Source organism: Lissotriton helveticus, chromosome 8 (genome assembly GCF_964261635.1).
Source record: "Lissotriton helveticus chromosome 8, aLisHel1.1, whole genome shotgun sequence".
Taxonomy (NCBI): domain Eukaryota; kingdom Metazoa; phylum Chordata; class Amphibia; order Caudata; family Salamandridae; genus Lissotriton; species Lissotriton helveticus.
The window spans coordinates 1,106,151,399-1,106,166,457 of record NC_136069.1 but is presented as its reverse complement, the minus strand read 5'-3'; the positions used below and the strand labels follow the sequence as shown (position 1 = coordinate 1,106,166,457).

The 15,059-nt window shown below is 42.1% G+C and overlaps 1 protein-coding gene across 1 annotated transcript in view; it reads right to left on the bottom strand.

Moving 5' to 3' along the window:
• Positions 1–324: 324 nt before the first annotated feature.
• LOC144771880 (interleukin-1 receptor-like 1) overlaps positions 325–15,059 on the bottom strand; it is a 417,138-nt gene continuing 402,403 nt past the window's right edge. Inside the window, exon 11 of the mRNA XM_078656126.1 lies at positions 325–2,002. Within this exon, the coding sequence (XP_078512252.1) occupies positions 1,659–2,002 (344 nt within the window). The 3' untranslated portion in view covers positions 325–1,658. The remainder of the gene's footprint in view (positions 2,003–15,059) is intronic.

The window sequence follows — 15,059 nt, the reverse complement described above, 5'->3', positions numbered from 1 at the left end:
TACCCACACTTAAAAAGCACGAGTAAAATTGTGATGTTCAGTAATTATACTATTTCACATGTTGCATTCTAGGATAATTTAATATTCCACCTCTATCCCTTACTTCATTTGAAAGAAATCATTTCACACTGCCATATAGTTTATCTCATTATTTAGTCATAATTCCTGTGGCTTTATATAAACTGATGCAAGCGAGAATGTTTTGGAATAGTTTACATTTTTGAGTCATTAACAGATATGCATAAAAAGTCCTACGCAGAACCAGTTTTTTAGATGTATTTATTTACTGCATTCTAAATATTCTTGGCATTAAAACGTGTTTGCGCAATGTAATTTTTCTGTATATTTCTCTACACTGTATGACAGATCTTCAAATCCATTTCTTCTTTCAGTAATCCAAGGAGAAAGTTTCTATTGACAGATTATCAAACAAGCAGTCTTCGTTTCTGGAATGCAAATCATGAATGCCCAGGAGTCTGCAGGCATTACTTGTGAGGTTTTGATTTAATTTTGTTATGTGAGGTTTTGTAGACATAAACAATTGTCAAGCATCAGATCCTTGTAATCCTCCGTGCTTTTATTGTAAGCATTAAACAACCTGCATACCTAATGTTAAGAAACAAATTAAATGTCACCAAAGATTTCTTTTTACGTAGTCCCTCGCATAGAAAGCATTTTTGCATTGTAAAACCATTAACTACACATCCCAAATGGTGTAAGATTAGAAGTGCAGCTAAATTTAGCTAAGGTTTTCAAAACGTGTGTAACCACCAGGACTACTGCCATTTTGTGGATGCTCACTTCATTTGCATTTTATTTCTCTCTTAACCACCCTGACAGCCCAATGTCACTTTTCAGTGTAAAGTGTTAGCACAATTTAGGGATGGGAAAACTCTCGACTAATAATTTGACATATGCCCATGCAAATCCATACAGACCCATACTTTGTAGACCAGGAAAATGTTTTACTTGTAGAGTTTGAAACTTTTTTTTGTGTGAAAGTATGACTTATTCTTGGACCAACTTTGTGACTCTTGCCCCACCATTCTGTGGGGCATCTTAGCAACGAAATGTGATAAATATTGCAATCCTCGCTTAGCGAGGTTTTTATTATCGCTGTCTATCGCTGGATTACATCACCCTGTTAGCGGCGTATTATCAACACGTCGCTAACAGGCGATGTAAAATCCAGCGATAGAGGTGAAAACCTGTGATAGCAGGAGAAATCCTATGATAAAAATTTAGCAATATGAAAAAGCTTGCTAATACGCAAGTGTAGACTTAACCCATCAATCCACCTCCCATCGGAAAGATGGTTAAGTCATATTTTTTTCAGGTGTTAAATACATGAGAAAAACGGCGCTTAGCATGACTTTTATTATCGCTGTGCAGGTCCGGGGCTGCATTGATGATAGTGCGAAGTTGTGTTAATGACTATTTACATGGAGTTCAGGTAAGGAACGCTTTCCTTGCATGTCATTAGCGATGATTATCGCTGACATGCAAGGCAATGGAGAAAATGCCAGCTATCGCCTGAAAGCTTGAGCTAACGCATGTTAATGCAGGCTTGCTAATAGGCGTTAAAAATATCACCGCTTTTTCGTCCAAAAGTGCCGCAAAAGCGGTGATATTTCACTTGATAATATGCCCCAGTGTTTTTAAACAACTGTGCCACGTGCAGGGCTTTTTCTTCCTGGCATTTGGTATCTCACATGCTTCCAGAATGTTGATTTGGCAGACTTCACATTGGCTAAGTTGCCTGACTCCCATTTGATGGTGCCTCTCTTTTTTATGATGTGTTTAAGGGATTCTTGCAACTGACTATCATCCTCAATTTCCTCCATTTCAATAATAATTACTTTTAGGTTATTGCTAACTAATGCGCTGTAGAAACCAATCTGCTGTTCAATTGCAAATTCTTCACTCTCAACAAGCTCGGAAGTTAAAATAAGGATGATCCTCCTGCTCTTGCTTATGCTCCAGTCAGCTGCTGTTGATATTTCTAAAAAAACAAAATAAGTGGAACACATTTAAAATTAACTGCAACTCATTTACATCTTCACAGATTTACAATGTGTTCACTTCTTGTCAGACCTTTTGAAGTCAGAATATACGCAGAATATGTGCCAATTCCTAAACAATTTGTGAAACACTTGACAAATCATTGTGTACATTAGAAGCATTAATGATACAAAAAACGGAAATGTCAACAATTAAAATTAACTATTTTGTCAAACTCTATTTTTCGAAGTTCAACTGCTTAAAAGTTCACTGAAAGTGAAAGAAATTTTTTCCAGGTGTAATGAATGTAGGAAACCTTTGCTTATCCATCTTATGTCAACTTCAAACATCTGAGAACTCCATCTAAAGATGAGGTCAAGTTCAAAGATTAACTACAAAGTGAAATAATGGACTGATGTCCGGTGAAAATATTAAACAAACTATACTGCTGTAATAGGTTTTTTTCTCAGATGTTGGTGCTCTATACTATTACATTTGCACAGTATGAGAGTGTGTATGTTTGTGAAGAATGCATGGTGAGAAAGTTTAAATGACAGTATGTTGTTGATATCACTTGAGTTTTTTATAATTGTTATGGGGTCATTGAAACAACAATTGAAGGAATTGTGTTAGTATTTGATGTCTTCTCCACTCTTTTCACATGTTTTTGTAATGATTTGTAAACTAATGTTTTTATAAAAAATACATATGTATATGAGAAAAAGGAAAAAAGAAGAATAAGGTACTTTGAATAATAAAAGATAATTCAAATGAAAGCCATGTTCTCTTGAAATTTTATATCTGTGCTGTATATTTGGAAATTTGTAGTAGAGTTACATCCAATTGATAAATTAGATAGGTCTGGTAAGAGGTTGTGTATATTTTGTATTTTTTCTCTTCCCCCTCCTCTGGGACCTTTAAGAAACAAGGGGTACCTTAGCTTAGTAGCGATTCACTTCTTGTCAGAACTTTTGAAGTCAGAATATACGCAGTGTATGTGCCAATTCCTAACCAATTGGTGAAACACTTGACATTAATGATACAAAAAATGGAAATGTCAACAATTAAAATGGACTATTTTGTCAAACTCTATTTTTCTAAGTTCAATTGCTTAAAAAAGTTCACTGAAAGTGAAATATTTTTTTTTCCAGATGTAATGAATGTAGGAAACCTTTGCTTATCCATCTGAGATTTGAATCTGAGATCCCCATGGGTAAAAATTACTTAAAATCATACTTTTACCGTGGCATATGATTGACTTGTTCCCTGTGATTATTTTTTATGCCGTCAACCCTTTGTCCAAGTTGTCCTGCCATCCATATGACTAAGATCTACAATTCCCTTAAATGCCTAAAGATATTGGCTTCCGAATCTTATTAGACTTAACACAGCACTTTGCCAGTTGATGAGAAATTGTCTCGATGCCGGTTGTCTGTCGCTGTCTTGAAGATATTGACTTCTTCCGCCTACAGTTCCACTAGCCAAAGTGCCCTGATGATGCTTGATGATGGTTTGCACTACTTTACAAAACAACATTTAAAATTTAAGTAAAGAGAGTGTGAAGGAGAAGAAAAGGGGAATAGAAGGAAAGGGTGGCAAATTAGTTGAAACAAGCCTGCACTTTCCTTTGCTTATGTAACACAACACAGAACTTATTTATGTGCAGTGTGAAGTTTAATAGCTATCCATTTTATTGGAAAGAGCCAGGTTCTTTCTTCATCCAGTTTGCGGACCATGCTCTAGCTGACAATTCAAAGATTAGGCAATATATGACAAGTTACTTAGTGTTCTGGGGCTGTCATCTGCCCATTGTTCATAATCCAATTAATTTGCTTGAGAGTACTTTGTGTCTACTTAAAAATAGTCATTGTAGCTCGGTTATTACAGTCTTTATGATAGATGGTCCTTTCTAATTTTCTTAATTTCCAAAAGAAAGGAGTCCACTTGTCACATTGGGGAATTGATCGGCCAGCAGATTTGAAATTTTGTCTTGTGCATTATCAATCTTGTAAAACATTAAGGGCCTGATTGTGAGTTTGGCGGTCTTACTGCGGGCCGCCATGTCAGTGAGCCCAGGAAGACTGCCAAACTTCTAGTCAGACCACCTGGCATCCACAATGTGTGACCACACTCAGTGTCTGGATCCAGATGCGAGCTCTATGAAATTCTTCATGGATGGTGGCCGCTAGAACTGACTAGTTGGCCCGACCAGACTGCTGATGACATTATATGATTCATAGATTACTGTCACCCATGTAGTCCATTCTGCTTTCTTGTTAGCTTTTTTTATTCTTGTATTCTATTGATTATAATTATGCATGTGCTAACCTCCCTTATACTGAAGCCATAAGTGGCCCAGTCCTCAAAGGTGTCCTGTCAATTTTAACATGCAGGTAGTCCATACACTATGATACACTGATGTTATACATACACTCATCACTATAGTTGGCATCTATGTATCCTGCAAAATGGGGGGCTGAAACTATGGCTTTCACACTGTCCCCCTGTGCTTCCTATATCCAGTCTGTAAGGCTGGTACTTGCCGCTAATAGTTAGGCAATTTGGGCAGATATGCAATTTGGGCAGATAAATGTTGTTCCTCCACTCTGATGATGTTACACCCTTCTTTACCCAGTTTTGATTGATTGCCTTGGAGAACCCAGCCCCCTTTGTCACCCTCATCCATCAGTACCATGTATTCTACTTGCATGCGGAGCTTTAACACATTTCCCGCATAACCCACACTGCCATTATCACCTGGAATGTGAGGGGCATGCATATGCCCATGTGCCGTTATGCTGCATATTCCTATGTTAAACGCAGATCCACTCACATAGCGCTATTTCAGGAGACACACTTGACACTAGTTGAAGCCCCCAAGCTTCAGCAGCGGTGGCAAGGCCAAGTATTTACTACTGACTTCTCCTCTTACGACAGAGGAGTACTGGTCTCTGTGAAGCCAGGGATCTCCTTCATAGTGTATGAGGTTGTGGTAGATGGTGATGGTCGGTATGTGTTAATACATGGTCACCTAGATGACCGTCACCTTTTGTTGCGGGCAGTATATGCCCCAACACTGACCACACCTTGTTGCTGAAAACATTGTCTAGCAAAATGCCCTGTTGGAGCTGGATGCTGTGGCTCCCGGGAGGTCACTTCAACTCTGTCCTCAATACAGCTCTAGACCACTCTTTCCCTCCCCTGCCATGCAGGTTAGCCACATCCCATGCCCAGGTGCTAGGTTACTGCCTCCTGCACTGGCAACTTGTAGACATATGGTGTACCTGCAACTCTAACATGTTCTTGTACTCCTTTTACTCCTCATCAGATAACTTGCATGTTAGACTCAACTGAATTGTAGGGTTGGCCAGCCTCTCTAAAACTATCTAGCAAATGAATTACTAAGGGCGCACACACTCGGAACAAAACCCTCAATTCCTACAATTCACATGGGAAGATAGCATACCTACCATACCCACTTGGTGCCTACAACCTACAGCACTAGAGAACCTGCCATGCTGCACATCTCTAGGCACTGATACAGTGGCCTACCGTGAATTTAACAATTCTGCCACTGATGGGTTGAGCTGAGTTCTCTGCCTCGCTGGGAGCTGGCCTGTACTCCCTAGGGGACTTCTATCAAGATGGTGTACTAGCACGTTCTGACACATTAGTGGAAGAGAAGGGACCACCTCCGGGCCAATTCCTTTTACACACTTAGACATGTTGAAGGAACCTCCAACACACCTTGCTGTCCAGTATCTGCACATTGTGGAGACAGGTAGGCATCTCACAAGATGGTTTGCAGCTTCATTCCACCAGTACCACTCATATCTCTGAAGCAACACTGAGAGGAAGATTTGGCTCATCCATGTACAGATGAAGAGTGGGATGCCATATTAGAGAGCCCAGTCTGTGCCCCTTGAAATGCTCACCTTTACCTGATCCAATACTACATCATCCAAAGAGCTTACCTCACCCATGCTAAGGCAAACAGATACTTTCATCATGTTGAATCCCATTGCCCCAGATGTCACCTACTAGATGCCGACGACCTTCAAATATTATGCGCTTGTCCACTTCTCACTACTTACTGGCGACTCATTACAACCCAATTGACCTCCTGCATAGGACTTACAGTGCTATACATGTCGGAGACGTGCATCTTGGGTCTCTTTCACAGCAGTAAGAGACAAAAGGTCGCTTCCCGCTTTCTTGATTTGGGATTATTGTCGGATAAGCAATTAATCACAAGGTGCTGGAAATCACCTGATAATTGCTTTTGGTGTGGGCCCAGGCTGAGAGTACAACATTACACAAAGAACAAAACTTTAGGGTTACGTTAAATTCCTATAGCCGCTAACTGGGACACAATAATATGTGACTTCCAAAGCGAGCAGCACCAGACTGAGATGACCCTGTCACTATAGTGCGAGTAGGTGAAGCAGATGTGGAGTCCCAACCTAACCCTTCACAAATGCCAATCGAGATGATAGCACCATGCTCGCCCCTCATACAAACTAAGATCTGATGAGTTTGTTGCTGGGAAATGTGTACACTGTTGGTTTATTAGGGGCAATGATGGATGGGGAGGGCTGGGAAAACCCAAGAAGGGCTGATTTGTCCCGTGTTTATGTATCACCCCTTTTTTTCTTCTCCTTGGTGTCTCCATTTGGTGAGGATCTTGTAACAGATTTACACCTATGCCAATACCACATGTCGTAGGCTCTGCAGCAGGGAACCAACCAGCGCTCAGTAATGACCCCCGTGCATTGAGAGGTTCATGCCTTCAGCCTTTAAGTGCAACTCTATTCCTGTCATTGCTGCATGTGACTATTTTGTGTAAGACAAGCTCTGTGCACTTGTGCTGCCTCCATATGTTTTCCATGTCATGTTGATGTAGTCTTGGTACTGTAACTGATTCTGCAATTTCAACCCCTTAACCCTGTTTATGCTTTTTTTAAATAATATAACAGATGCAAACTGAAAGAGTGCCTAGAGTGAGGAGGGCCAGGACTGGTGGATGCTCTGCCTCCTTTGTAGTCCCCTCTGTATGGAATATACTCCCCCCTTATTTGAGGCAGGAAAGTTCGGAACATGCCTTTCAAAAAAAGCTAAAAACCTGGCTATTCACCCTGTAATATTCTACTTGCTGCTAGACTAGTGTCAGGACACTCCTAGGAGCATCTGTGCACTCTATAAATCCATCTTCATCACCATCGTCATCAACTTTAAACAGAACAATTTGGAAACAGTGAGCAGACATTTTCTCTCTCTATTTTTACTATGCAGGGAAAGAAAATCCAAAGTTTCAATGACAGTATGACAGTTAGAACCTAAAAAGTAGGAAGCATGATCCAAGGGAAACTGGGCTCAATAAAAGATTAAACAGATTATTTGTAAATTGACATCTTGGGCAGTGCTGAATTGGACATTTTAGTCAGAAGATACCACAGTCTATTACACAGGACATAAAACAGAAGAGGAATGGTGTTAAAATCATAGTCAGGAAGGACATTGCAAAGGTTGAAATTGAATATAGGTCTATAAATGATATACTTGTATCACGCAGATTCCATAGACAACCTTTGAACATGACAATCATCCAAGCTTATGCCTCAACAACTGTTACAGATAAAAAAGAACTGGATCAATTGTATGATCTAGGACAAATTGAAATTGACTTAACATGCATTCTGGGCACTTGAAACACGGCAGGCAGTAAGGAGTGGTGAGGAACTCCTAATTCTTTCCTATCACCACCATCCTTCACATTTGTAGCTCTAGCCGGTGGGTCCAGGAATAAACTGTTGAGCTGAGACGCGACCGTACTAGTTTTAGCCTTAACTGCACTTTTCTTTCGGGGATCCCAGAAATATATCTGTATATTATTAGTCATGTGCGCAGGATAAATTGATATTAAACAAAATTGAGAGGATGCGGTTGACCCAAACAAGGGGTTGGGAAACACTGGCAGAGGTTGCCCTGAGGTGAAATGAAGACATGTGGGCCATAGATCTGCTGGCCCAGCTAAAAGCCATACATGGAATTCTCTATGGAAGTTCCAGAGCCATAACCAACATGGTAGAGCCCATCAGAGAATGGAAGCCATGCAAACCCTTCACTAATCACTCAGACCCTCAAAGACTGCTCTAATTAAGAGAGGGCCTCAGAAGTGAGAATATAGATATACCCCCTCCATACCCCCAGTGCTGTCACTGCAAGTAAGATGTTTTGGAGCTTAGCTGAAGCGATAACCAAGCAACAATAATGAGGTGCCCCAGTACTTTGACAATCTGGGAAGTAACAAGTGATATTAAGAAGGTGGCACATGATCAGTGAAGAAATACTGCCCTCACTCACAATATCGTGACATGCACCATGATAGGGCTTGCTTCAATACAGCCCCGAGCAGACCAACGCCTCGGTGGAGCAAAGGGAGGGGAAGACAATACAGACATGGAATTGCCCGATGCCTCCCCTATCTGAACAAATATTTTCTTTAGATCTTTGTTACAATCACATCTGTGACAGTCTCCTTTATAACATGCAATACAGAACCATTTAAAATCCCGAATGGGGACATTTCTTACAGTTTCCGAGGTTATAACAGGGCTATATAGATTTATACAAACTATCTCAGGAATGATGTTGCTATTAGACACACTGCATTCATTAGATCCAACGTGACCTTGTTCATCATCCTGTGTTGCACTAGCAGGCTGTTATCCTCTTCTTGCCATCAATATCATTAGTATCTTGGCAACTCCCAATGTCTGATTATTTTTATTCGGCTTGCTTAATGGCACAGTTTTATGCCCATTTTAAAAAATGTCTGTGATTCTTAGGCCTGAATCTGGATGATCCATTATTTTCCCCTTGTTTAAAATAGATTTCACCTCCTCAATAGGATTGTCTATTTCATCTATTGCACAGTTCCCTGTGATGTACCGAACCAACATTTTTATTGTTTGCCATTCTTTGGCGACTTCCCTGGCCTTTTTACTATTACACATTGTATGCAACTTTACCCATCTCATCGAGATTTTCTTTTAAAGCAATGTTACTTATTTGCAAGATAATTAGTTGCTCACTAAGGGCCCTATTCACAAAGATAAAGTTAGATCAAAAGGCGGTGTTCACTATGGTAAGTTACTCGTAGTATCTTTACGACTGCGGAGGCTCCAAACTCGGGGCAGAGGTACTGCACTCAGGGTGGAATCTCCACACTCATGTTGAAATTTACCTTTGTGAATCAGGCCCTAAGTATTAAAAAAATAGATGATCATAGCCGTTATTATTAGTTTTGACACTGTTAAACCACCCTACTGAACTTCGTGTAGTTTCAGGCATCATAAACAATGAGTGTCAGGAGTGGCCCTGACCTGCCTCTTACTGGCTCAGACGGGCTAAGACAGGCCTGGTCTTGGCCCGATCTTTGCCCTGGCAGAACCAGGTGCCTCCCGCGCTGTGGGGAATAGTGCCATGCTTCAAGTGCTCTGTCGTCTCCTCCTCGTCCTGGCAAGGCAGCATGGGAGTTGTGGTCCCCGCTGGGCAGCAGCGCACACATTTTGGACAGTGTAGCAGGGGATATTGCCACACTTTAAGTGATCCATTGTCTCATCCTCCTGGTGGCAACTCTGCACTGGAGTTGTAGTCCACACAGGGCAGCAACGCAGAATAAGCGTCTAATCATCTTGTCTGTAGAATGCATAATGATATAAGCTGATCTTGAAGTGCATCAGTTCAAAATTGGCTGACTAAAAATCAACAACGTTTGGTATTCTGAAGACACAACAAAAATCAAGAAAACCTAGAAACCTATATAAAAATTCAAGCAGCATGAAGATAGAATTCGATGAGTAAAAGTAAAATACCCAAATTGATAACAAAAGGTGCAGCAACATATTTTAAAGTTGATAATAAACACTTAGGGGCCGATTCCGATTCGGGTCGGAAATCGCCCCGACCGACTTGTACCTGGAACGGAGTCCGACCGACACCTACCGGCACCCTACGACCCATGCTCTACGATGCAAAGCCTATGTTTAACAACCGAGCCGTACGGAAACCAAGCCGTCCAACTGAGCCGTACAAAATTCAGCCATCCGGCTGGAAAATGGACACGAGCCGCACCGACCGAACCGAACCCGGAATGAACCCGACCGATAAGTACCCACGATGTCCCAGCCGCACAGTACGATGCCAAACACATAAAATCAGACCGAACCGCACGGAGCCCAAACCGCACGAGCGACCCAGACCGAAAACTTACCTGAAGTGAGAGACACCACGGCGATAGACTCGCATGCATCACAGAACACAATCAGCGTGAAAGACACGGAGCAGCCCGCACAAGCCAACATGAGAGTCCAACTTGGTCAGAAGAAGGTCTCCTACATGCCCACCAAAAACAATGCCAAAAACACACAAAAAAGGACCAGTCAAGCCATGACAAAGTCAATAAATATACAATAAAAAAAAAAAAGACAGACACACCCCCAACTCCACCTATTAAAAGGCAAAACCACACTACCATGATCCTTTGCAAATACAACAGAGCAGCCAGCACAGAACACCTTGAGACACCAACCACAGACACACACACACAACTCACCCATCACACAAACCACACATCATCAGCACTCCTCCAAAAGCTCTCACACATACACCTAACAAAACAGACATCACTTGCACCCACACACCCACATCACTCCTCACCACCACCCATGACCATGCCCCCTAAGAAGTATCCACAGTTCACAGACACTGAGCTAGAAATATTGGTAGATGAGATCCTCAGAGTGGAGCCACATTTGTTTGGCGCATTGGTACATAGGACCCCCATGTCACAGAAAACCAAGATGCGGGACAGAATCGTGGACAAGGTGAACGCACAAACACCAGCTTATCGTACCAAGGTCGACATCCAGAACAGGTAGTATGACGTGCGCAGGAGGATCAAGAAGTTACTCGAGAAGGAACACGTCTTGAGTCAGCGCACTGGCGGTGGCCCTCCTGCCAAACCAGTCTACTTCAGGTACTGGCAGGAGCAGGTGCGGGACATCCTACCACTAGAGGGCGTCCATGGCCTACCTGACATATCAGAGCCAGGTGAGTACACAACCAATATGCCCAATATTGTGTCGCAATACACATACTAATTCATAGAATCAACACTTATATACAAGTGGGCACAGCCTGTGACCCACAGGAGACAAGACAAAACAAAAGAAAGAATTATGTAAGGGCGCACAAGGCGGTCTGTACTAGTATTCAGTGTTACAGACTTGGTTTTTGTTCTAAAGCACCATTGTAAATAACAATATGTGACATTATAAGGTACATATGGTGCACTTTGGTCGACGACGTTTCGATGCCATTACATAAATACAGGCATCATCATCAGGACAGAAATTAACATGTTTGTCTTGAGAACAATATGAACTCAGCCTATACATAAATTCATTAAATGGGAAGAAAAGAGGGGGGAAAAAACATATGCAGGTTGCGTTAGAATGCTAGGCATGAATTAAGTGCTGCTGAAAATATTACCACATTGTATAGCGCAACAGCAATTATATATAAGATAATATCTGGGGTGACTGCTAAGTGGAGCTAGGGTCTATATCACTTGTCATCCAAGTGCATGCTTATCGAACCGAGAGGTAATGTGATTCGGACCGCATGCTTATTGAAACGAAAAAGTAAAGTACCAGATAAGGTTTTCTTAAATAATACACTTGCATGCTTATTGAAACGAAAATACCAGATAATGTTTTTAATTAATACACTTACATGCGGCGTAATTCTAACAACCTGTGAAGTTTCTATACTCGGCGTTAATTGCTGGCCAGTGCTTCAGAACGCTCTTTTTTATCGCATTAGATGCAGGGGAAAATGTGGTCACACAGGTGATTCTGTCCTGGTTTTTCTTAGTTTTAGGTTCTAGTAAGGTCTCTCTGGGACAATACCATGCTCTTTTTAGCGAATTGACCACATTTTCCCCTGCATCTAATGCGATAAAAAAGAGCGTTCTGAAGCACTGGCCAGTAATTAACGCCGGTGTTCTTAACTTGGAACGTCCTATGTTTGCCTTCAAAAGGGCAAAAAATATAGAAGATCACTTAGTATGTGCCTCATTACCACAAACTGCTGCCAGAAATACCCTTAATGATTTGTGGAACCTACCAGCCCTCACTGGCCATGCTAAATGTGGGAATTGCGTCTCATGTGAGTCAACTATTGAAGGTAAAATGTTCACTTTTGGCACAATTAATTATGAAAGACACTACTTCACCAATTGTAATTCCACAAATGTAGTTTATGCAATTTTCTGTCCATGCATGTTGATATATGTAGGACAAACAAGCCAGAAGATCAAACTCCGGATGGGACAACACAGAAATAGGTTCCGTTGTCAAACAGCTAATGCACCCCTTGTTGAACATTTTCTGGAGAAAGGTCACACAGAGAATGAGTTTACATGGACTGTTATTACACAGATAAAAGCCCCCCCTCGGGGTGCAGACATTTCCCAAATCCTTAATAAGGAAGAATTACATTGGATCCTGAGAACGGATAGCATACGGAAAGGCCTCAACCGAGTTGAGGATTGGACTTCTCTGTTATAATGAGACTTTACTCTTTAAAAACTCTTGTATATAATCACTCTTCTAGACTCAGAATATAACTTATGTCTTTTTAATTTTGTAGTTTCTGTGTATATAAAAGTCACCTTAAGCACTATAAGTCATTTTTAAGCACTTTCTTCTTCCACAACCCATCCCCACTGGGCTACTTAGCTCCCTTCCAAAATGGCCGCTCCAATATCGTCTCCTCATGGACCCTCTTGCTTCTCACCCAGTCCCTCCTCCATCTTCACAGTTGCCGATTTTCACTAAATACAGCTTCCTGCCTTTTCCGAGGCAGCGATCACCGCCAGACCCCCGTCTACCCTGCCATTGAGCAAGATCCCATGGAGTAAGTACTGGTAGGATGTGCCCTCTCTCCATGCACATTGATGTTGGTTTTAGATCCCACATGCTGACTAGCCCGCACTCACTTCCCTTTTATTTCATAGAATCCCTGTGCCGGAGCTCATTGACGCCACGCACACGGCCCTGGAAATCGCCTCGCTATGTAAGTAACGCCATGCTTTCCTGGCATTTCTTATCGCTGCCCAGCCCTTGCACCTACCGACCTTTCCCCTCTACCCTTTTTCACCCACAGCAGTCCGTATCTTTCCTGGACAGGCTGCCCATTTTCTTTCGGCCAGATAAGTGAGTAATTGCCTCATTCCCAGTTGCACACAGCCCAAATTTTCCCTGTAAATAATAACTCCCGGTACCTTCTCTCGCCCACCCTATTAGAACTGCTGTAATCCGTACCGCCAGTATAAACAGGACGATAGCGGTGAACGCATGCTTCACACGCAGGTAGAATCCTTTTTGCCCACCCATAACTTTTCCCCCCCACATGGCACCCCACTTGTAAAATGTTACTCACTGCGCCGATAAGTTTTTAAGTGCCTGCATGAGAATAGAAACTTCACTGGTTGTTAGAATTACGCTGCATGTAAGTGTATTAATTAAAAACATTATCTGGTATTTTCGTTTCAATAAGCATGCAAGTGTATTATTTAAGAAAACCTTATCTGGTACTTTACTTTTTCGTTTCAATAAGCATGCGGTCCGAATCACATTACCTCTCGGTTCGATAAGCATGTACTTGGATGACAAGTGATATAGACACTAGCTCCACTTAGCAGTCACCCCAGATATTATCTTATATATAATTGCTGTTGCGCTACACAATGTGGTAATATTTTCAGCAGCACTTAATTCATGCCTAGCATTCTAACGCAACCTGCATATGTTTTTCCCCCCTCTTTTCTTCCCATTTAATGAATTTATGTATAGGCTGAGTTCATATTGTTCTCAAGACAAACATGTTAATTTCTGTCCTGATGATGATGCCTGTATTTATGTAATGGCATCGAAACGTCGTCGACCAAAGTGCACCATATGTACCTTATAATGTCACATATTGTTATTTACAATGGTGCTTCAGAACAAAAATCAAGTCTGTAACACTGAATACTAGTACAGACCGCCTTGTGCGCCCTTACATAATTCTTTCTTTTGTTTTGTCTTGTCTCCTGTGGGTCACAGGCTGTGCCCACTTGTATATAAGTGTTGATTCTATGAATTAGTACAAAATAATTATACTAATAAAATAAAATCCTGTCCGGCTGGACAAAGGACATACATACTACATAGTGTATGCCTATCTTTTACATGATCCTGATATACTAGGGTCTACTGTCTTTTGAAACAAACTTCTGCCCAAGGTCCCTAGTGCAATTCCTTTTGGGTTTCCCTTGTTTTTTATAACAGCACTACACATACAGCACCGTTAAGGGGACTGTGAAACCATGCACTGAGAGCAAAGGCATAGGAAACAAAAGTCAGTCAGCACAAGAAGTCAGCCATCTTGCCATTGCTTCCACACCCCCTCATGGGAAGCAGAGTCAGAAGGAGGGAAATGAGGGCATGCTGGGAAGGGGGTGTAGCCCAGAGCATGCTGGGAGTTGCAGTCACACACATTCCTCAGCCACCTACATGGCCCAGCAAGATCACACTGAACCATGCTCACCTCAGAGGGGGTGGAATTGGGCTGGCAAGTACTCTGGGCCTGGGCTCTGTTGGGGGGAGTGCAAGGCCCTGCTGTGAATTGGCTACCAACAAACAACAGAACTCCACTGTCAGCCATCTTGTCAGCACAGGCACACCCCATCACAGGGAAACTGAGTCTAATGTCAACAGGGTTCACACCCCTGTGTCAGCCACCCGATGGCCCTTGAGTAACAATGACCATGTACATGGAAATCCATATATGAGCTCAGTATGTGCACACATCAACATGCACATAGAAAGGCACATAGAAAGGCTTCATGTGACCTGACCTGGGTCGCTCCCCACGCCGCACGGCTCCTCCTGGGTGCCCGTGTCTCGTGTCCCTCCCGCTGCTGCCGAGGGTTCGCCGCCCCAGGTGAC